The following is a 22,821-nucleotide window of genomic DNA, read 5'->3' as shown; positions in this document are numbered from 1 at the left end:
CACCACTTTCCAGACTAGTGCCTTCTGGAATATGTTTTGGGGAATTAGGAAGTGAATTATTTACCACTGACTTCCCACCCTTTGTCCTCCTCTTGTAGTTGCAGTACTTTGACAGTTGCAGTCTCTTGATCAAGCAAAACGTGCCTGTTGTAAAATGGATACCCTCCCCCTACAGCTAATAAGCTGGAAGCATGGGTTTGCTAACTGGGCAGGCTGCATGGTGACACATGTCCCATGTTAACTTCAGCAGCAGTGGGTTAAGGCCCCTGATTAAAGTGTCTCAAGTGGCAGTGGGGTAAGAAGCTCTCCGCAGGGTCAGTGTGGACTTGTTGGGCCGAAGGGCCTGTTTCCACACTGTAAGTAAGTAAGTAAGTAATCTATGGACCCTCTGAACTCAAACTGAAATCTGGTGGAGCTGAGAAGGTATCAGAGTTCAGGTTTCATAACCCCACAGGATTAATTGGTCATTCTACCTCCAGAATGACACTTACCAGAGTGCAGACTCATTTACTCAGTTCCTTCCCCTTTCATCGTTTGATTAGTTTATACATACCTTGAATAATTTGTTGAATGTTTCATAGATGAAAATGAGGGAGATTAAGATGGAGAAAATTTCCTGTGTGAATCGGGAGATGAATCGTACCAGGAAACTGCCTTCAAAGGCAACAAGAAGTAACACGATGAGAATCAGCCAGAATCCAATCCACACTCGACCAGTCAGATAACTATAGCCCATCGTCATAGAAAACTAGAAGACAAGCACGTAGAGTGAAGATCTGAGTATAATACATTCTCTGACAAAATAACAACTACTTGTGACACAAAAGCTTTGTGATTAAGTAGCATTCAGTGTAACACATATGATCTGAGAATTTTAATTTTAGTACCATTTGCTCAGTTTAAGAGTTTGGATGCTGCCTGACCTGCTGTGCTTTAACCAACAACACATTTTCAGCTCTGATCTCCAGCATCTGCAGACCTCACTTTTTACTTTAAGAGTTAAGGTACAACTGTACTCATCATTTGGCTGTGAACCATCTTCATATTTATCCACATCCTGAAGGTTTGAGACTTACGATATCCACTTGAATAGTTGGGACTTGATATGAATGAGCGTTTGGAAGAAGCGTGTGCGTTCATTCTTTTAACATGGAGTGACCATTGTACACCAACTGCTACACAGTCCTGATGGCGCAAGGTCTCAGTACATTGGCAGGGATGATCAAGATGATCAGAGACCAGGCTCCACTGCATGGAAGCGGATTAATGCATGCATGTTGTTGCCTCAAACACCACCCTAAACGTCTACCCTCACCATCCTCGGACCAGTAGTCCTGCTTGCTTGTGGGTTGACATTAGTTTGGAGAGGCTGGTCCACATCATTCAAGGTTAGCAGAGATTCACTGTGGAAGTCTGCATGCTTCTCAAATGGTTAACCAGGTTCTCCAAAGCTGCTTGTGGAAATCATGATTTAAGGTCTGGGTCCTACTCCCTTCCCTGTTTAATTGACACGCTTATTTGTATACATGGCATAGCAACTGTATGACAGATGGCGAGTTTCCATTTTAACCTTCAGTGTGTAAACCCCTGATTGTGCAAGTGTGCGGCTCAGAATAAAACTTAAAGCTTAATGTGAACAGTTGGAATTTTAAGAATATATATTCTTGGAGTCTGTGTCCAGATACAAACATTGGACTTTTGCATAAGGGGTAATCTATCCTCAGGCCAAAGAGAATTCTTTTTATTTGGTTTATCCACATTTCTAATGCTGTCAAGCGAGTAAAGCATTTCTGATGGTTATCTAATCAGTTCAGTTTATAAGTAGTTAATGGGCACAATTGTGCACTGCATGCATTCCAATCACCTGGTGTGTTGGTTCAACATATGATTAAAAATTTGCTCCTAACTTTACAAAGATAAGAAACTTGAGACTTACACGATAATAAGCTTCTTCAAACACTAAAAGAGGACCCGAGAAACCCAATACAAGTAAGGGTTGAGCACCAATTAGACAGAAAATAACTCCTTGAATGGCTGTTGAGATGATCAGCTCAGAAACACCCATGCTGCCATTTGTCTTCTCCTCTAGTAACAAGAGTAAGAACAGTTAGACACAGCAACATTGAGACAATGAATCAGCCAGCAAGCAACAACACAAGTTTGACATCCATATCAAATGAAGTTAGAAAATATGGGATTCAGAGTGAGCTTGCCAATTGGATACAAAATTGGCTTAAGGTCAAGAGATAGCGGGTGATGATAATAAGTTATTTTTCAGATTGGAGGCCTGTTACCAGCGGTGTTCCACATGGATCGATGCTGGGTCCACTTTTGTTTGTCATTTATATAAATGATTTCGATGAGAATATGGAAGGCATGTTTAGTAAGTTTGCACATAGCACCAAAATTGGTGTTATAGTGGACAGTGAAAAAGGTTATCTAAGATTACAAAGAGAAGAGAAATGGGCTGAGGAGTTGCAGATGGAGTTTAATTTGGATAAATGCAAGGTATTGCATTTTGGTAAAATAAACAAGGACAGGACTTATACAATTATAAGTAGGAGCCTGGGCGGTTTTGTAGAACAGAGAGACCGAGCTATTCAGCAACATAATTCTTTGAATTTTGCATGACCTTTGGACAGAATGGTTAAGAAGGCATTTGGCGCAACTATCTTCATTGCTCAGATCTTTGAGTATATGAGTTGGGATGTTATGTTAAGGTTGTACAGGACATTGATGAGATCTCTTCTGGAGTATTGTGTCTAATTTTGGTCAAGCTGTTATAGGAAGGATATTATTAAACGGAGGGGTTCAGAAAAGATTTACCAGGTTGTTTGCTGGGAATGGGAGTTATAAGGAGAGGCTGGATAGGCTGGGACATTTTTCACTGGAGTATAGGAGGTCGAGGGGTAACCATACAGATGTTTATAAAATCTTGAGGGGTGTGGATAAAGTGAATGACGGGTGTTTTTTTCTCTTTGGATAGAGGATTTCATATTAGTGAGGCATAATTTGAAGATGAGAGGAGAAAGCTTTAAAAAACACATGAGCGTCAATTTTTTTATCCAGGAAGTGGTCCATGTATGGAAAAAAATTCCAGAGGAAGTATTGGATGTGGATACAGTTTCAACATTTAAAAGAAATTTAGGTAAGTACATGAATAGGAAATGTTTGGAGAGATATGGGCCAAGCGCAGGGATTAGTTGGGGATTATTGTCAGCGTGGATTGGTTGGATCAAACAGTCTGTTTCCATGCTGTATGACTCTATCTATCATAGAATCATGAAATGACTACAGCTGGGAAGGAGGCCATTCAATTCAAGTCCACATCAACCTTCTGAAGAGCATCCCACCCAGACCCAGACCCCTACCATATCCTGTAACCCTACATCTCTCCTGGCTTATCCACCTAGCCTGCACATCTTTAAACACTGCAGACAATTTCTGCATGGGCAATTCGCCTAACCTGCATATATTTGGACTGTGGGAGGAAACCGGAGCACCGAAAGGAAACCCATGCAGAGACAGGCAGAACATGCAAACTTGGCACTCAATCACCTGGGTCTGTGGTGCTGTGAGGCAACAGTGCTGACCACTGCGCCACTGTGCAGTTAAGTCTAATGTATAATTTTTGACCTAAAGATGGAACAGTAAGTCTGATTCATCTTATTCAGATTTCAGACTGTAAGATTTGGACAATAATTCTTGCATTTTTAGTAAGAAGTTGATCAATTTAAATTGTTAATTTATAGCACCTGTGGTCATATCGCGATTAACTTGAACAAATAATTGGTGAAGAAATAAAACTACAAATTCACACTATTTCATGAGAGTTTGTGCTTCTGGACATATTTAGCTATGCTCCATATTTAGTTATGTTTCACTTAAGACTGTGACAGTTTTTGTCAAGTGCTTCAATAAATTGAGAAACCAAGGTAAACAGCTGAAGTCCATAATGCAGGGACATGGAAACAAAGTCTTGGGAAGTCATATACATCAATAAGTGGAGTCAGGAAGGATCAAGGTTAATGATGAAGAAAAGGAGATAGCTTATCATACAATCATTTTCAGGACTGGGAATTTGAGAGGGACCTGCAAAAGAGCTTCATAGATACAGAATTCAAGTCCTTGACACATTTGGATATTATAGAGAAGTAAAATAGGTTAAGGGAAAAACAAAAAAAAAGCATGAAATCTTGCATCTTAGAAGAATGAGATGTTGTTGCATTCACATTTGGCATCAGAGTTACTGTCCTTAGGGTAATCCGGGACAGATATTTTAACATTTAGTCATGCTTTAAATTGTATTCTATTCTACAATGCTATGCTCCTTTGCTTCAAGAGATTCTGGGCATTCATTTTTCAATTTGAGGCTCTGATCTCTGCTCGGTTTAAACCTAGGCTGCATTCATCATCATCATTCTGACAGCTATTGATGACAGTGGCTGATGTGCATAGTTACTCAATCCTTCATCATTAAAGCAGTTACCAGTTGAAGACATCCCCACCAGATTCTTTAGGTAAGACACTTTCAATAAACATATATTTCTTCAATGATTTAATATTTATTTGCAAAATTCTTGAAGGGGACAGAGAGTAATTCTCTCAATGATTTCATACCAAGAAGACCACCAAAGGTGATTGCAGGGGTCAAAGCTGCAAAATAAATGAAAATAATGGCAGCCAGACATTGAGCATTCAGGGCATCCCTGATGTCACTCAGGTATTTGGGATAGCGTCGCTTGATATCCCGGATTACTCCTCCAAACGGTTTCCTAGTTTTTCTGAGAGGATCATCGTCATCACTTGGTTTTGGTCTTGCAGCTGCAATGACAGATATGTTTGTGTTAGAAGGGTTAGACGTAATTCCAAAATCAACCTGCTTCCCATTAGCCATTTTCACAAGGTCTTTGGGCGAATGTTTCTTGGATAATTGTTCATATTATCCTGCAATATATTTAATAAGATCTTTATTTCTAATAAGATCTTTATTTCTGTCTATGCCATCTGATGTTGTTGACCACATACTCCACTTTGCTTCACCATTCAATAGCATTTCACACAATTTACTGCACATATCTCTCCAAGAGTGATTGCTGTTCTGTCTCCCTCACCATCTGCAGTTTCTGGCACTGACTGCTAACTGCTCCACACTGTTTTCTGCATTTTATGGCACTGACAGAATCTTGTACATCTCAGACTGAGCTCAGTCCATTCAAGCTCATATTTTTCTACATTATTTACTGCCATTTTAATTTTCATAATTCACTCGCCATGCTGCTCAATATCCACAGTATTTGATGTTCATGTTGTTTGGGATCTGCATTGACTATTACTCACACTGTCTGATATCCACAATGACTGCCGATCAAACTCACTTACACTGTCTTCACAGCTGTACCAACCATCCACACCACTCCGATGATAGCATTGAACAATGGTCTCTAATCCTGGAAGTCATTTCATGCAACTTCTGTTCTCATGCATAAAGCTGCTTTGAGCTCCTGCGCTGATTTTATACTCCTGCATTGATCCTTAACCTGATCTCCTCATGGGTCTGCTCCCGGGCCTGGCCAGGCTGGCCATTAACCGGTCCAGGCAGCGGGCTGTGGAGGTGGTCATTATAGCCGACTGCCTGCCCCTCTTCCGCAGTTATGTTTGGGCCCGAGTGCCCTTGGAGAAGGAGCACATGATGTCCCCCTATAACCTTGACCCCTTTAGGGAGGGGTGGACACTGTGGGAATGGACTGCTTTATTTGTCCCTCCAATTCTGTTTATATTTAGTCCCTTCCATCCCCTTCACTTTTTTCAAGTAAACATTGCTCATTCCAGGCTTTGCTCGTCATTGGTTCCTTGGCCAAGTGGATGTCTTTCCTGATGGTGGAATATTAATAAAGTTCTTTACACTTGATGTTTTCACTGTGTCTTGCACCTACACACACATAACATGGATGCTGGGGACTATGAGTAGTAGGTAGTGTCAGGGTATTTAAAGAAAAAAAAGAGAGAAAACAAAAGAAAAAAAAGACTTAATCTGTCTGGAAACAGTAATGTAGAGATTAAATATCTCTTTCAAAGTGCTAAAAAGTGATTTCATGTAATCAGAATGGCAAAGCTGTATTCTAAAATAGTGCTGTTCAAAGTGAGTAAATATTGGCCACAATCTCAGCCAAATTTAAAACTGAAATTTGTCCTGAAACACCATGCAATCACACAGAGCATGCAAATAACAGCAAACAGTAAAAGACCCACGGGAAATACAGCCTGACCCAAACAACTGCAATACCTTGTGCATCTTAATCTAACCAACTTCCGGTGAAGTTACCATGTCTCTCAGTCACTGGTTCATTTCTCATCTACTTGTGTGGAGTCTTTTCACTCATGAATGCAATGCAAAATATAGGTATATCCAAAATGTAACTGCTATCTTCGGAATACATTTTGTACCTTATCACAGTAAAATCCACCATCTCATAGAATTTCTACAGTGTAAAAGCAGGACATTCAGCCCTTCGAGTCCACACTGACCCTCTGTGGAGCATCCCACCCAGACCCATCCCATCCCTGTAACTTTGCATTTTCCATGGCTAATCCACCTAGTCTGCACATCCCTGGACACTATGGCCAATTTAAATATGGCCAATCCACCTAACGTGCACATTTTTGGACTGTGGAAGGAAACCCACCCAGACATGGAGGGGAATGTGCAAGCTCCATGCAGATAATCGCTCAAGGATGAATCGAACCCAGGACCGTCACACGATGAGGCAGCAGTGACACCCCAATCTGATTTCAATCAATTCCATCAGGAACCATAATTCTTTCCAGCAATAACTTTGTTGATATATTGACTCTCTCACTGTTTACCAATATTCAATCAAATCTATAGAGTTGGAGAGGAGGAAGACATAAATGTCAGAATTCTGAGCAAAGATTTTCCTTTCGGGGAATATACAATGGTAAGACATCTTACCTACAATCAATTTTAGTTTCTATAAGGACACTACATGAGATGATTTATGATCCAGAAATCTTGGAAATGCAGACACGCATGATAGTGTTCCATGTTATCAGGGATAAGGGCTCTCAATTATGTGCTGTTTTTACAAGAGAAAAAATTAAACTGCGATACAAACATATTAAAAACATCATTGGTTAGAGTAAGAGGAAGCTGCTTTCACTATTAAAAGTGTCACAATCCAGAGGACACAAATTTATGATAATTGGCTAATGAATCAAAAGGGGAGATATAATTGTTATTCTAGCTGGAATGCACTATCTAAAACGATGGTGAAGCAAATTCAACAGCATCACCCAAATGAAGATTAAAGATAAACCTAAAAAGGGGAAAGAAAATAAGGTTGAAGGGAAAGAACAGGGGATTGAGATCAATTGGATAGCTTTTTCAAAGCATTAGTATGGGCAGAATGGTTTCCTTTGTGCTGTAAGCTTCAATGATTTTTATTTCTGGACCTTTAGGTGTGGTGATGAGGAATTTACTTAGGATTCTGTTCCTTGAATTTGTAAAATATGCAAGATATGTTTCTCTGCAGAGACAAAGCTCCTTATACCATCCAACTTTTATTAATGTTATATCATGAATATAAAGTTACTCTCTTACCAAATTGATCAGCTCTTTTGGCCAATGTGTCTTCCAGCTGGTTCTGCCTCTTCTTCAGCATCTCACGCTGAAAGGGTATGACAGATCTTAGTAGCTCCTCATCTTGAACTTCTGTTGGGGGAATGACAATACTGCAGTCCAGGAACTCACTGATACCATTCAGCAAATCATTGCAATCCTTTGCTTCATACGCCACTTTGTGGAATGTCTGGAGAAACATGAGAATTAATCTAAAATGTCCTTAAATTCATTGCAATGATTTCCACTATCCATACCACTATACATTAGAAAGCTGTCTCTTTGCACTTTTTAAGTGAACTGATAGATCCTATATGGTTTTTGAACCTCAGTTCTATGTCCACTTGATAATCTGAACTGTACGACAATATGGTTTACATTGAGTTGTAAAGAAGAAATGAAGGATTTTCACAATTTGTTTCCTTTGAGAAGCTGCAGATAATTTAATTTGGACACTGTACTGTGCATCTTCAGTATTCTATGATTTTTCTTTCAGTCTTGTTGGGCAATTGCCTGCATGAAGATTGCACTGTCATTAGCCATACAAAAACCTTGCCCTCCACCCTCTCTCATTTTCACAGTGATGGTGATTGCAGTATGTTAGTTTTCTAAATGATCTCTGCTGGCACTATGAGACATTTATCACTTCTATTAATATGTGATATTGGGTAAGTACCAATTCCTCCTTTGTCTTGGACATGTCTACTGATTAGTGGGAAAAGACACAGTCATTTTAGTATCTGTAGAAAAAGTAGTGTTCTCAGATAGCAACAATTTTTCTTTGCATGTTAGTAATAAGTACAACTACAGTTAATCAGGCATAATTAATAAGGCCATAAGGAGCTGGTTCAGTTGTATCTGTTCCCTCCAAAAGCTGGAGTAGAAATCCTAAAGAGTTTCCTCCCACAGTCCAAAAATGTGCAGGTCAGGTGAATTGGCCATGCTACATTGCCTGTAGTGTTAGGTGAAGGGGTAAATGTAGGGGAACGGGTCTGGGTGGGTTGCTCTTTCGGAGGATCAGTGCGAACTTGTTGGGCCTGTTTCCACACTGTAAGTAATCTAATCTAATGTCTAATATTGAATACACGGCCTCAGAACCGGATGCTATTGCTGCATCATAACATTGTAAAAGACTCACTTAATCCAATAGAAACTAGACAATGGCCAGTAATTGGGCTCCAGTCTTAGTAAGAAATATTTAGTTCGGTTCATGGAGCTCAGAAAAATACAGTGCAAATTGCATGTGTTGAAAGTCTCAAAACCTTGGGAAGTTATTGTACCTGATCTGACATTAATGTTGAAATTGAACGCCCAACTTCATGGTAGTTCATTCTGGAAGTGCTGGGTCCCAGGAGCACATAAATAAATCGGATAGGGATGGAGATTTCTAAAATTGACTCCAGTTGAACAGCTGTTGCCAGCCGCACAAAGGCCATAGTCGGGGACTTCAGAGATTCAACACATCCTGTGAAAGGGAAAACATTGAGGTAACTTAGACTATTTCTTGGTATTTCATTTGTATACATAACTAAGCTAAATCTTGGTAACAAACTAGGTTCCAGCTTCAACAGTGGGCATTTTGTCTTTCATCTGTACTGCTAGACCTTCAGAATTTAATGAAAAAAATTTAATGGCATATCATTTTGTTGCAAATATTTCAACACCATTTGCATTGCTGTGACAATCGCATTTTCTTGATCTTGCATTCAAGATCAGAGACAGTTACAGAGTGTGGTGAACTCAGGCCGGACAATCACAAAAGCCAATTCCCATCTATAGACTCCATTTACCAGGTCCATTGCCAGCATTCTCAAAGATCCATCCCACCCTGGCAATGTTTCTCTACCATCGGCGAGATGGTACAGAAGCCTGAACACATGTGCAAGCCAGTTTTGAGACAGTTTCTACCCTAGTATTGTTAGAATACTGAATGGACTCACAAACCCTTAACATTTGACTGTGCCTGTGTTTTTGTTTTTGCCACTGTTTACCTATTATTTACTTATCTATGTTAGTTAACTTTGTCATCTGCCTGTATTGCTTGCAAGACAAAGCTTTTCACTGTGCCTTGATACACATGACAATAAATTCAGTTCAATTCAATTCAATTCTTGTGTGTTGAACTTGAATTCACTGGTGTCTGGGTTTTGGAAAGAAATAAGTACAGGCAGATAGTGATATAAGGTGAAGGTTTAAAACATCAAAACTGAATCACTTTAAATAAATTTGGTAAACAGAAATGATCATATTGACAGTGATGGCTGTAAGGCTGGACGAAATATAACTGCTCAGAGTCAAGAAAGATACTTAAAAGCAGCAAAGTTCCACACATAAGGAGTTGGAATGTACGATTAAAAACTTTGAATGTTGTGGACTGAGTATTAGAAGTCATATTGGAATCAAGATCATAAACAACTTGAAAATCGAACATATTAGGAAAATGGCTTTGAGCAGAAGATAAATAAATTAGAAAAATACTTTCCTGTAATATCACACACAGTGATTTGTTTGCATCGTCACACACCACAAATAGCAATAAAATGAATGACAAGTTAATTTGTTTTGGTGGCTTTAGCATGGTTTAAATATTGACCAAGACTCTTAAAAGAATTCTGTGGTTTCTTTTGAAGGGCACAAACAGATTGAACCTTGCCCCCCGCCCCGCCCCACCCCCCAAGATTTTGTCTAAACAGTGTTGATCAATATTTCACTTGGGTGTCAGCCTAGATTATGAACTCCATTTCTACAAATGGCTGGCAGAGATAGACACAAGGGATATCTCAAAGTAGAAGGGAATTGCAGCAGGAATAGTTATGGCTTAAATCATATTTGGTAGAAATTGGACAACAAATGCATGGCAATGCAATTCCAGCTTCATTCTATGGCACAACATGAGACTTGCCCGCTGCCCAGTCAGATCCCTCTCATGTGGTGCTGCAATTTTACAAGCTTATTGAAATGTTTGTAATTTTGGTTGGAATGCTTTCGCTCAACTTTTGTAGTCTCACTTACTTCTATCACACATCTCCCCTTCTCACTCCCAGAAGGAGGGAAGACAGCAGTCCACATGAAAGTTTTGTGATTTAATTCAAACAATTATTTTTATTATAACAATATTATAACATGGAAGGCCATCACCACACTCACCAACAAGAACTATAGTGGCTTCTGTGTTTTCGGTAATTTTATCCATTATTTCTGAATGAATCTTCTTTTCATGGTGTACCTGCATCACATCACAAAGTATTAAAGCTTATGTAGTGACAAACCAATTTTAAAAAATTTCTTGGAGCCAGAAGAAAACACTCACGGATATACATTTTCATAATCACAGAAAGGTCTGCAAAATTATTAAGGTAAGAACATTACTTGCTGGTGTTCAAACAGGATTGAAGACAGGTCACACACAGAAGGCATTGTTTATATTATTTACTAATGATTGGATGGTGAAAGTGAAAGTACCATCACCAAATTTGTGGGTGACACAAAATTAGGCAGGAAGGCAAGTGATGAAGATGACACAAAAAGGCTACAGAGAGCTACTGATAGGTTCAGTAAATGTCTGGCAGATGGAACATAATGTTGGACATTATGAGGTTATGCACTTTGGCAGGATGAATGGTGGGGCTGAATATTTTGTTGATGGAGAAAGACGAGACAAAACTGCAACACTGAGAGATTTGGAAAGTGTAGAGTCATAGATATGTACAATAAAGAAACAGAAGCTTCGGTCCCACTCCTCCATGCCAACCAGATAGCCTAAATTAATCTAATCCCATTTGCCAACACTTGGCCCATATCCCTCTAAACCCTTCCTACTAATGTATCCATCCAGATATCTTCTGCATGCTGTAATTGTACCAACCTCCACTACTTCCTCTGACAGCTCATTCCATACACACAGCACCCTCTGCTTGCAAGAGTTGCCCCTAAGGTCCCTTTTAAATCTTTTTCATCTTACCTTAAACTTATGCCCTCTAATCTTTGGACTCCCATAACCTAGGAAAAAGACCTTGCTCGTCACCCTATCCATGCCTTTCATGATTTTGTAAACCTCTATAATGTCACCCCTCAGCCTCTGACATGCCAGGGAAAATAGCCACAGCCTAATCCTTGCTTATGAATCACAAAGAGCTGGCACCCAAGATCAGCAAGTATTACTGAAGGCAAATCAAATGCTTGCCTTTATTTAAAAGGGAATAAGGTATGAAAAAGAAGGAGGACTTACTAAAACTGTACAAGATGCTATTCAGACCACAGCTGGAATGCTGTGAACAGTTTTGGTCCCCTTATCTATGAAAAGATACATTGGCATTGAAGGCAGTCCAGAGAAGATTCACTTGGTTGATACTGGGCATGGAAGGACTTTCTTTCGATGAGCGGTTGAGTAGTTTGGGCCTGCACTCACTGGGATTCAGAAGAATAAAGGCAACCTTATTGTAACAAATAAGAATCTTCAGGGGCTTGACAGAGTAGATGTGGAGGGGTTGCTTTCCCTGGTGAGTTGTCTAGAATGAAATGACGTAATCTCAGAATAAGGGGGCGCCCAATTAAGACAAACGAGGAGGAATTTCTTCTGTTAGAGGGTAATGAATCTATGGAATTCAATACCATCAATGGTTTTGGAGGATGCGTCACTAAGTACATTCAATCACGTGTTAGACAATTTTTAAATTGGTAACATAATCAAGGATTACGGGAAGAAGACAAAAAAGTGGAGTTGAAGATTATCAGATCAGCCATGATTTCATTGAATGGTAGATCAGACTCGATGGGCCGAATCTACTCATGCTCCTATGTCCTATCTTATTTTATTGTACTTTCCTAAATACGCTAACAGATTAACTTAATTCTGCCCAACACAGTTCTCCATTTCATTTCAAGTCTAATTGTTATAATCTCGATCTGTGATTATCATTAGTCTGGACATTTTAATAGTCATTTGACAAACTGCAATCAAATCTGGAATGCTAAGTAGGATTAGCGTACAGCAGAATATTTTCCTTCAGGCAATGTCTGAGATCCAAGGTGGTTTTTGGAAAAATATGAGGAAATGGTAGAGTTTTGGCTGTATCAATGTATTAAAGAACCTTGGTGAGAGTGCCAGCCTTTTTGTGGGTACTCCTTATTAAGACATAAGTAATCAGTTTAAGTGTTTGATAAAGAGCAAATCCAATATTTACTGTTGAGAGGTGTTCAAGATTGCATGCATAATAAAGAAATATTGTAATTAAGTCAATCCTCTATAGTAGACGTAGTTTGTAAGGACCATGTATTTCATTTTTTGCTTTTGAAAAATATGGTCTGAAATAAGCATTGTTCTAAAAACCAGTGTTTGAAAGAATAGCTGCAGCTTGAAAAGCAACTAACCTGGCATTGTACACAACATTTTGAACATGTACGAACTGAAGTTCAATCTGGAGCCGAGAGCATGTATTGATGTTGTTCTTATTGGCAAAAAGAAATTGATTGGACTGTGGGCAAATGGCAGTTTTCAATGAGACCATAAGACCATAGTGGTAGAAATTAGGCCATTTGACCCATCAAGTTTGCTCTGCCATTCAATCATGGCTGATAGGTTTATCAACCCCATTTTCCCACTTTCTCCCTGTAACCTTCGATCCCCTTGGCAACCAAGAACTTATCTCTCTCCGTCTTAAATATACTCAATAACTTGGCCTTCACAGGCCCCATGACATTAAATTTCACAGATTCACCACTTAAGAAATTTCTCCTTATCTCCATTCTGAAGGTTCTTCCAAGGCTGGGTCCTTGGGTCCTAGTCTCTCCTGCCATTAGAAACATCTTCCCAATGTCTACTCTGTCCAGGCCATTCAGTATTCTGTAAGTTTCAATTAGATCCCCCTTCATCCTTCTAAACTCCATTGAGTATAGTCCCACAGTCCTTTCTGTTCCTCATATGTTAAATCTTTCATTCCTGGGATCATTCTTGTGAACCTCCTGTGGACCTGCTCCATGGCCAATACATCCTTCCTGAGGTATGGGGCCTAAAATTGCTCACAATGCTCTACATGTAGTCTGACCAGAACCTTATAAAGCCTCAGATGTATATCGCTGCTTTTATATTCTAGTCCTCTCGAGATGAATGACAACATTGTCTCTGCCTTCCCAATTACTGACTCAACCTGCAAGTTTACTTTGAGAGAATCCTGGAGTAGAACTCCCAAGTTCCTTTGTACACAAGATTTCTGAATTTTATCCCCATTTAGAAAATAGTCCATGCCTCTATTCTTCCTACCAAAGTGCATGACATCACACTTTCCCACATTGTATTCCACCTGCCACTTCTTTGCCCACTCTCCTAACTTGTCTTAATCTTTCTGCAGTCTTCCTACCTCCTCATTACTATCTGCCCCTCCACCTATCTTTGTATCACCTGCAAACTTAGCCAGAATGCCCTCAGTTCCTTCATCCAGATCATTAATGTATAAAGTGAAAAGTTGTAGTTACAACACTGAGCCTTGTAAAATACATTACTCACTGGCTCCTATCCTGAGAAGGACCCTTTTATCCCCACTCCCTGTTTTCTGCCTGACAGCCAATCTTCTGTCCATGCCAGTACCTTGCCTCTAACACCATGGGCCCTTATCTTACTCAGCAGCCTCCTGTACGGCACCTTATCAAAGGCCTTTGGGAAATCCAGATAGATAACCTCCATTGACTGTCTTTGGTCTAACCTGTTCATTACCTCCTCAAAGAATTCTAACAGATTTGTCAGGCATGATGTCCCTTGATAAAACCATGCAGACTTTGCCTATTTTACCATGCACTTCCAAGTATTCAGAAATCTCATCCTTCACAATGGACTCCAAAATTTTACATACAAGTAAGATCAGGCTAATAGGCCTATAATTTCCCATCTTTTTCACTTTATACATTAATGATCTGGATGGAGGAACTGAGGGCATTCTGGCTAAGTTTGCAGGTGATACAAAGATAGGTGGAGGGGCAGATAGTAATGAGGAGGTAGGAAGACTGCAGAAAGATTAAGACAGGTTAGGAGACTCTTTTCTTAAAAAGGAGGGTTACATTAGTGATTTTCCAGTCCTCTGGGACCCTCCCTGACTCCAGTGATACCAAAAAAAATGCTACTAAAGCTTCCACTATCTCTTCAGCCATCTCCTTCAGAACCCTCAGGTGTAGTCCATCTGGTCCAGGTGATTTGTCCACTTTCAGACTTTTCAGTTTTTCTAGCACCTTCTCCTTGGTAATGGCCACTGTACTCATTTCTGGCCCTCCCCAACTCTCTTGAATTTTTGGATGTTACTCGTGTCTTCCACCGTGAAGACTTATGCAAAGTACTCACTCAGTTCCTCAGCCATTTCTTTGTTCCCTATTACCAGTTATCCAGCATCATTTTCCAGCAGCCCAATGTTTATTTTTGCCTCCCTTTTGCCCTTTATGTATCTAAAGAAACTTTTGTGATCTTCCCTAATATTACTAGCTAGTTTACCTCACATTTAATCTTCTCCTTCCTTATTTCTTTCTTCATTGTCCTCTGTTGGTCTTTGTGGCCTTCTCAATCCTCTGACTTCCCACTGCCCTTTGCCACATTATATGCTTTCTCTTTTGTTTTTATGCAGTGCCTGACTTCGCTGGTCAGGCATGGTTGCCTTTGATATGCTTCCTTTTTCTCGGGATGAACTTCTGCTGTGTTTCCTGAATTACTCACAGAAACCCCTGCCATTGCTGTTCCACTGTCTTTCTTGCTAGGTTCCTCTCCCAGTCAATTCTATCCAGCTCCTCCCTCATCACTTTGTAGTTGCCTTTATTCAACTGCAATACAGATACCTCTAATTCCATCCACTCCATCTCAAACTGCAGAGTAAATTCTGTCATATAATGGTCACTGCCTCCGAAGGGTTCCTTAACCTTAAGCTCCTCATCATGCTCCTCATTGCACAGCACTAAATCTAGAATTGCCTGTTCCCTAATGAGCTCCACCACAAGCTGCTCCAAAAAAAACTATAGACATTCCACAAATTTCTTTCCTTGAAATCCACTACCAACCCGATTTTCCCAGTCCACCTGCTTACTGAAAGCCCCCATGATCACTGTAACCATGCCTTTCTTACACACCTTTTCTATCTCTTATGCCCCAAATCCTAACTACTATTTGGAGGCCCACAAGGCGGCCTTTGTATGGAGCCACAGAAAATGGGGGAGATGCTTAATGAATATTTTGCAACAGTATTTACTGTGGAAAAGGATATGGAAGATATATACTGTAGGGAAATAGATGGCGACATCTTGCAAAATGTCCAGATTACAGAGAGGGATGTGCTGGATGTCTTGAAATGCATAAATTTGGATAAATCCCCAGGACCTGATCAGGTGTACCCAAGAACTCTGTGGGAAGCTAGAGAAGTGATTGCTGGGCCTTTTGCTGAGATATTTGTATCATCGATAGTCACAGGTGAGGTGCCGGAAGACTGGAGGTTGGCAAACGTGGTGCCGCTGTTTAAGAAGAGCGGTAAAGACAAGCCAGGGAACTATAGACCGGTGAGCCTGACCTCGGTGGTAGGCAAGTTGTTGGAGGTAATCCTGAGGGACAGGATGTTCATGAATTTGGAAAGGCAAGGACTGATTAGGGATAGTCAACATGGCTTTGTGTATGCGAAATCATGCCTCACAAACTTGATTGAGTTTTTTGAAGAAGTAACAAAGAAGATTGATGAGGGCAGAGCAGTAGATGTGATCTACATGGACTTCAGTAAGGCATTCGACAAGGTTCCCCATGGGAGACTGATTAGCAAGATTAGATCTCATGGAATACAGGGAGAACTAGCCATTTGGATACAGAACTGGCTCAAAGGTAGAAGACAGAGGGTGGTGGTGGAGGGTTGTTTTTTAGACTGGAGGCCTGTGACCAGTGGAGTGCCACAAGGATCGGTGCTGAGCCCTCTACTTTTTGTCATTTACATAAATGCGAGCATAAGAGGTACAGTTAGTAAGTTTGCAGATGACACCAAAATTGGAGGTGTAGTGGACAGCGAAGAGGGTTACCTCAGGTTACAACAGGATCTTGACGAGATGGGCCAATGGGCTGAGAAGTGGCAGATGGAGTTTAATTCAGATAAATGCAAGGTGCAGAATTTTGGGAAAGCAAATCTTTGCAGGCCTTATACACTTAATGGTAAGATTCTAGGGAGTGTTGCTGAACAAAGAGACCTTGGAGTGCAGGTTCATAGCTCCTTGAAAGTGGAGTCGCAGGTAGATAGGATAGTGAAGAAGGCATTTGGTATGCTTTCCTTTATTGGTCAGAGTAAATAGACAAGTCTTTTACCTGCGGTGGGGGAGTCCAGAACTAGAGGGCATAGGTTTAGTGTGAGAGGGGAAAGATATAAAAGAGATCTAAGGAGCAACCTTTTCACGCAGAGGGTGGTACATGTTTGGAATGAGCTGCCGGAGGATGTGGTGAAGGTTGGTACAATTGCAACATTTAAGAGGCATTTGGATGGGTAACATGAATAGGAAGGGTTTGGAGGGATATGGGCTGGGTGCTGGCAGGTGGGATTAGATTGGGTTGGGATATCTGGTTGGCATGGACGGGTTGGACTGAAGGGTCTGTTTCCATGCTGTACATTTCTATGCTGACTCTATGACCTTTGAGGTTCCTCAACTCTACCTACACAGATTCTACGTCATCTGACCCTACTTTGTTTAATTTCAGTTTTTACTAACAAAACAACCCCACCCCCTCTGCCCACCTGCCTGTCTTTTCGATGGGTTTTATAATCCATAGATATTCAGCTCCCAGTCCTGATCCCATTGCAGCCACATCTACGTGATGCTGACCACATCATTCCTGCCAATTTCGATTTGTACATTACCTTCAGTTCTGTATTAACCGCCCCTCTTCTCATTGTTACTCATTTATCTGGTGTGTTTGAAGTTTGATTCCGAACCTTTTCCAAACACTCTGTCCTATTTAGTGTACTGGAGACTTTAATATCCTCTCCTGAGTTTTCCTTTCTTTTCATTTTTTTAGATAGTTTTGAATGGACTTGAATCCACCCTCATAGTTGTTCACTTGCAACTTTGCTTCCTATTGGTCATTATACTTTTTGGAATGTTACCCTTCCCTTCCCTGCCTGCTCCACCCTTTTTAGTTTGAAGTCCTGTTAACCACCTTATCTACCCTTTTTGCTAGCTCAGGTGGAGACTGTCCCAACAGTACAGATCCCTCCTGTTCCAAAAACTGATGCCATGCCCTATGAAAAGGAACCCATTTCCTGCACCACTCTTTTAGCCACATGTGTATTTCCCTTATTCTTGAGTCCGTATGCCAATTTGCACATGACCAGACAGTAATCCAGAGATTATAACCCTTAAGGACCTGTTCTTTAATTTGGTTTCTAGCCCCTGATAATCCCTGAACAGATCCTCTTTCCTAGTCTTGCCTCTGTTTTTTGTACAGATGCGGACCACAACAATGAGAGAGACTCTTTGCTGACCAACATCTGTATGGTTGATTCTCAACTGGCTGAGCAGATTGGAGCTGGAAACAAGTTACAAAGACAGAAAGAGAGAGAGAGAGAGAAAGAGAGAGGAGGGGGGAGGGGGAGGCAAAGAGAGAGAGGAAAGGCAGCCCATAAGCTTTCTGTTCTCTGCAGTCAAAAACTCAGTTTAAACCTGAAGCAAACGTTAGTGATTGTAATGGGTTCAGCAATGTGGACCTCATGGAATCTGACTTCCATGGTCAGGGCTATTCATCTGGTCCAATCAGGGAGCCCTGACTGACCGATAAGAACAGGAGTCTACCCCTCCAACTCTATTTTGATTTAGTCCCTGCCCTCCCCTTCACTGTCTGATCACACAGCATTGCCCTTTTGATGTGAAGGGCACTGCTTGTCACTGGCCACCCGGGTGTTTTCATATCTTCCTGGTGGTGGAAATTGAATAAAGACTTGTAAAAAAAAGAACAGGAGTGTCAGACATCCTGTACACTCTGAGGGCTGGCTCTGAGGGAGCTGGATCAGTGTCAGTGACTTGCCACATGTAAATAAAGGGTGGCTTAATGATGGGATACCGGCTTCTGTGGAGTTATTTCACAAACCAGTTACTTTTCCTGCAGTGGTTGCTATGAGTTTTGACTTCTAAATTGATAAATCAGTCATTTTGCAAGGGAATAAGCCACTCTTATTATTTACAAACCAATGGGAGCATCCAGAGAAGGTAACTGAACACCAAAGGGCCTGAACAGTAGACGAAAGATTTGTTTGTGTGTCAGGGGAGTTATAAAGGAATGAGAGCTTTGTTAGTCATGGTATATGTCAATGGTTTATATCTAGCCACCTGTAGCTATAGTCTAACTACTTGCAATGAATATTATTTTTTAGTTTGTACAGAAATATGGTCTCTATTCACTTTGGGCCAAAAGTCAGGTAAATTAGGGTGTACTTTTTAAAAGAATTAACACTTGCTTTGACCCTGAAAATAGTGGGGCTCAATTTACAGTGTGCTTTGTCAATAAGTACAGTCAGTTCTGCGATAATATGTCTTTTGTTTGATGTGAATTGGCTGTAATGTGATTGGTGAATTGGGAACGCTGGTTCTAAAATGTGAACATGTAAAACGTGTGCTGACTATAACATGATTAGATTGCCAACACTCTAAGTGTTATTTGTATTGCGTGATTTTTGTATAGCGCAGGGTAGCACAGGAATGAAACTATCACATTTTTGAGGGAATGACTGTAGTAATAAGTTATCCATTGACAAAACCGTGCAATTTTATCATATTCTGGGGCTGGGTTAATGGCTTTGGTGAAGCTAGCCTCATTGGTAAAACCTAGAATGACCCTACTGCAAGGAGTTAGGAGTCTTTCTTTTCTAATAGCTATGTAAGCCAATTCTCTAATGGACAAGCAATGACAAGATCACCAGGTCCTGTAATCATAGAATGTAAAGTTTCTTTTGGTTAAACTGTAGATACATCATTGCCTTTGAAGTTTTGTTAAACTGACTATGTTTCATGAAAGTGGGTAAGTAGTTAGACAATAGCTCCAGGAGAATTTATTCAGGGAGTAACTGTGACATCCTGCTGGCTTCATTCCTGTGTGATGTTCTTAGGGATTTGGTTTGCTAATGAATGTCTGTGGTTGTGTTGCATGATCAATACAAAGTTGATAAGTGAGTTTAACTTATTTCAAGATTTGCTGAGATTTATTCTTAACAATCTGGGTAATCTCAACCTTGGAAACTGCTGATGCTCAGTGGCAGAATTAGGCTCTTCAATTATAGCATGATCTTGTTGCACATCCAGCTAAAATTAAAAATATGTTAATAGCAAGTTAGTGCATTCTCTAATGACATTCCATAGTGTTTTCCCAATTAGACTACACTAATGCTCCTGTGCGCAATAGTGCAAAATCCAAACTCATTTGGAGATAACTCACACTATGAAAGAAACACTACACTAAGAGTCTTTTTTAGATTGTGATCTGAATTTCTATGTTGAACTTGTTGGACTATTCATTTTCACCACTGACAAGCATCTCTGAATGTTTTGCTCATAGATCCTGATAAAATTCTTTAAAACGAGCTCCCTAGTAGTGAACATTATCAACCACATTTGGAATTGAAATGCTGACTTGCCTCTCTCCTTGGGGAATGGAGTTGGGTTTCAACATCATGTTCACTTGAAGTAAGCTGGGCTCCATCATCATCAATCATTTGGTGCCTATGACTATAAAACATTCAAATCATTTATTGTATGTTGATATAAAACGTTACACATATTTTGAGAAAAAAACAGGCAGTATATTTATTTTGTGAAATTGTTTTCCATTGTCTGCTATTTATACCTATTGAATTACAGAAGATGTTACTGTTGAAATTGTTTGTACCATTTTTTCAGATCGTGCATCACAACACTCCACTGTATCAAGGTCGCTTTTATTATAACTTTGAATGTTGGCTCTTCTTTCATTTGAGGAAAAGTTTCTCTTTTCTTACTCCATCAAGGCTACCCATTATTTGGAATGCCTCTATCAAATGTCTACTCAATTTTCTTTGCCATAAAGGACAACCCCCAGGTTTTCCACTCTCTCCATGTAATTCTAATCCTTCAACTCAGGTCCCCTTCCAGTCAATCTCTTCAGCACCACCTCTAAGGCCTAGAGATTCTCCCTAAACTATAATGGCTAGAATTGAGCATAACAGTCCAGTTGAGGATTAACCAACATATTCAATGATTTAAAATAATTTTCTTGCTTTCCTCCACTCCTTTATTTGTGTGACTCTGTCAGTAGCACTGTTAATTCTGAGTCAAAAGGTGATGGGTTCCAACCCACTTCAAAGGGTGGAACATAAAGGTCTTGGCTGACAGTCAGATGCAGTACATTAAAATGAGATCTTGTTTGCTTTCTTAGGTGGATTTAAAAGGTTCCATGCCAATGTTTTGAAGAAGTGTAGGAGTCCTGACCAAACATTATTCCTCCAACCTTGAGTACTTCATCAAAACAAGTTACTTACACAATTTTTAATAAATCCATACTAACTTAAAGTTGTTCACCCGTATTTTGTCCTACTTTTAGGGAGAAAGCAATTCAATTGTCAGCATAAGATTTTCACTAATCCCTGGTAAACATTTCAAGACCCTGTTACATTAATTGGCTCTGCTACTCTCTCTCATTTGCTGATCTCCCCTGTCTCCCCAGAGCATCAGGTATCACACACAATCCATGTGTTAAACAGAGAAAGCTGCAACAAAGCACTTGGTAAGAGCTGATTTATATTATTATTACACTTATTACCAATTTGAATATTTGGTTTTTTTTGAACCACTGTTCTACCTGGCCAACTTCCTTTAGTTTTCCTTTTCTAACATATTATATTTTTCTCTTTTTGGAATAACACTATCTGTCTTATAACTTCAATCCAATATTCCCTCTGTCTCCTTAAAAGTGCTGTGCCTGGGTTTGCAAAAATGATCAGCTTTAAGGAAAAAAAAACAACTGTGAAATGTGGATATTTGCTTCATGCAACAATGCCAAAGAGAACAAGTAAATTAGTTCAGACAGAATGCCCATCCTCCAGGCTCCAACACCAGAACTTCCAGATTAACATCCGAATGTATAAAATATAACAAATGCATAAATTTGTAACTCCCCCCCCATCTAAGAACTGTAATTGGTTTCCAATTTCACTTCACAATTAGTTTAAGGTATTTGCCTACATGCTCATAATTCAGGATGGATTTTACCTTTTTAATAATACTTGTATCTTTTACTGAATAAATTAACAATAAAATTAACTTATTAATTTTGATTACCTCAAGATATCTATCTGGCATGTTCTTCATAATTTTAATGCATGTTTAAGTACATATTGAAATGGGGAAAACACATCAGTTTAAAATTTCAAAACTCTTACACCAGCCTTAGGGTGGTGAAAAAGATTATTTATTTTTCTGGAATGTATAATGTTTCACTTCATGTTTTCTTTTTGGCACTTACTGATACACCATCTGAAATCAGATGAGACAATTCAGTTGGGGATCAGATCCTCAGTCTAAGTGCAGTTTGGCCAATATTAGTAACATATGGGGGAGTGTGGTGACTGCTGATTTTACTGGAGAGAGAAGGAATCATTGTGCGTCGGTGGGGGTGGGGGCAGGGAGCGGGGAGTGCGTGGATGGGGAGGAAAGGAATCCGGCATACTACGTACAGGCTGAGAAACTGCATTTCCAAATGATGTCTGTGCATAATCAAGATTATTTTATGAACTGGAGAATAGAGGTTTAATTACGGCTGCGTCACAGTGCCAGGGTCCCGGGTTCGATTCCAGTCTCGGGCGACTGTGTGGAGTTTGCACATTCTCCTCGTGTCTGCATGGGTTTCCTCCAGGTGCACAATACAAAGATGCGCTGGTCAGGTGAATTGGCCATGTTAAATTGCCCATAGCGTTAGGTACATTAGTCAGAGGGAAGCAGGTCTGGGTGGGTTATTCTTCGGAGGATCGGTGTGGACTGGTTGGGCCAGGGGGCCTGTTTCCACACAGTAGACAATAGACAATAGGTGCAGGAGTAGGCCATTCTGCCCTTCGAGCCAGCACCACCATTCATTATGATCATGGTTGATCATCCTCAATCATCCTGTTCCTGCCTTATCCCCATAACCCTTGATTCCACTTTCCTTAAGAGCTCTATCCAACTCT

At 40.2% G+C, this 22,821-nt stretch overlaps 1 protein-coding gene across 6 annotated transcripts in view; it reads right to left on the bottom strand.

Annotated features, from left to right (window-relative positions):
• The window catches only part of LOC132830817 (anion exchange protein 2-like), an 88,079-nt gene that overhangs the window by 23,403 nt on the left and 41,855 nt on the right, over positions 1–22,821 (bottom strand). For all 6 annotated transcript variants that reach the window (XM_060848681.1, XM_060848683.1, XM_060848684.1 and 3 more), the window contains 7 exons: positions 20,260–20,350; positions 10,787–10,865; positions 8,920–9,104; positions 7,622–7,829; positions 4,621–4,824; positions 1,937–2,085; positions 554–748 (listed from right to left, as the gene is read on the bottom strand). In XM_060848681.1, coding sequence (XP_060704664.1) covers positions 554–748; positions 1,937–2,085; positions 4,621–4,824; positions 7,622–7,829; positions 8,920–9,104; positions 10,787–10,865; positions 20,260–20,350 — 1,111 coding nt within the window. The remainder of the gene's footprint in view (positions 1–553; positions 749–1,936; positions 2,086–4,620; positions 4,825–7,621; positions 7,830–8,919; positions 9,105–10,786; positions 10,866–20,259; positions 20,351–22,821) is intronic.

This window comes from Hemiscyllium ocellatum, chromosome 32 (genome assembly GCF_020745735.1).
Source record: "Hemiscyllium ocellatum isolate sHemOce1 chromosome 32, sHemOce1.pat.X.cur, whole genome shotgun sequence".
In the NCBI taxonomy this organism is placed as follows: domain Eukaryota; kingdom Metazoa; phylum Chordata; class Chondrichthyes; order Orectolobiformes; family Hemiscylliidae; genus Hemiscyllium; species Hemiscyllium ocellatum.
The sequence above is the reverse complement of the archived record's forward strand: the minus strand, read 5'-3'. Positions and strand labels throughout refer to the sequence as shown.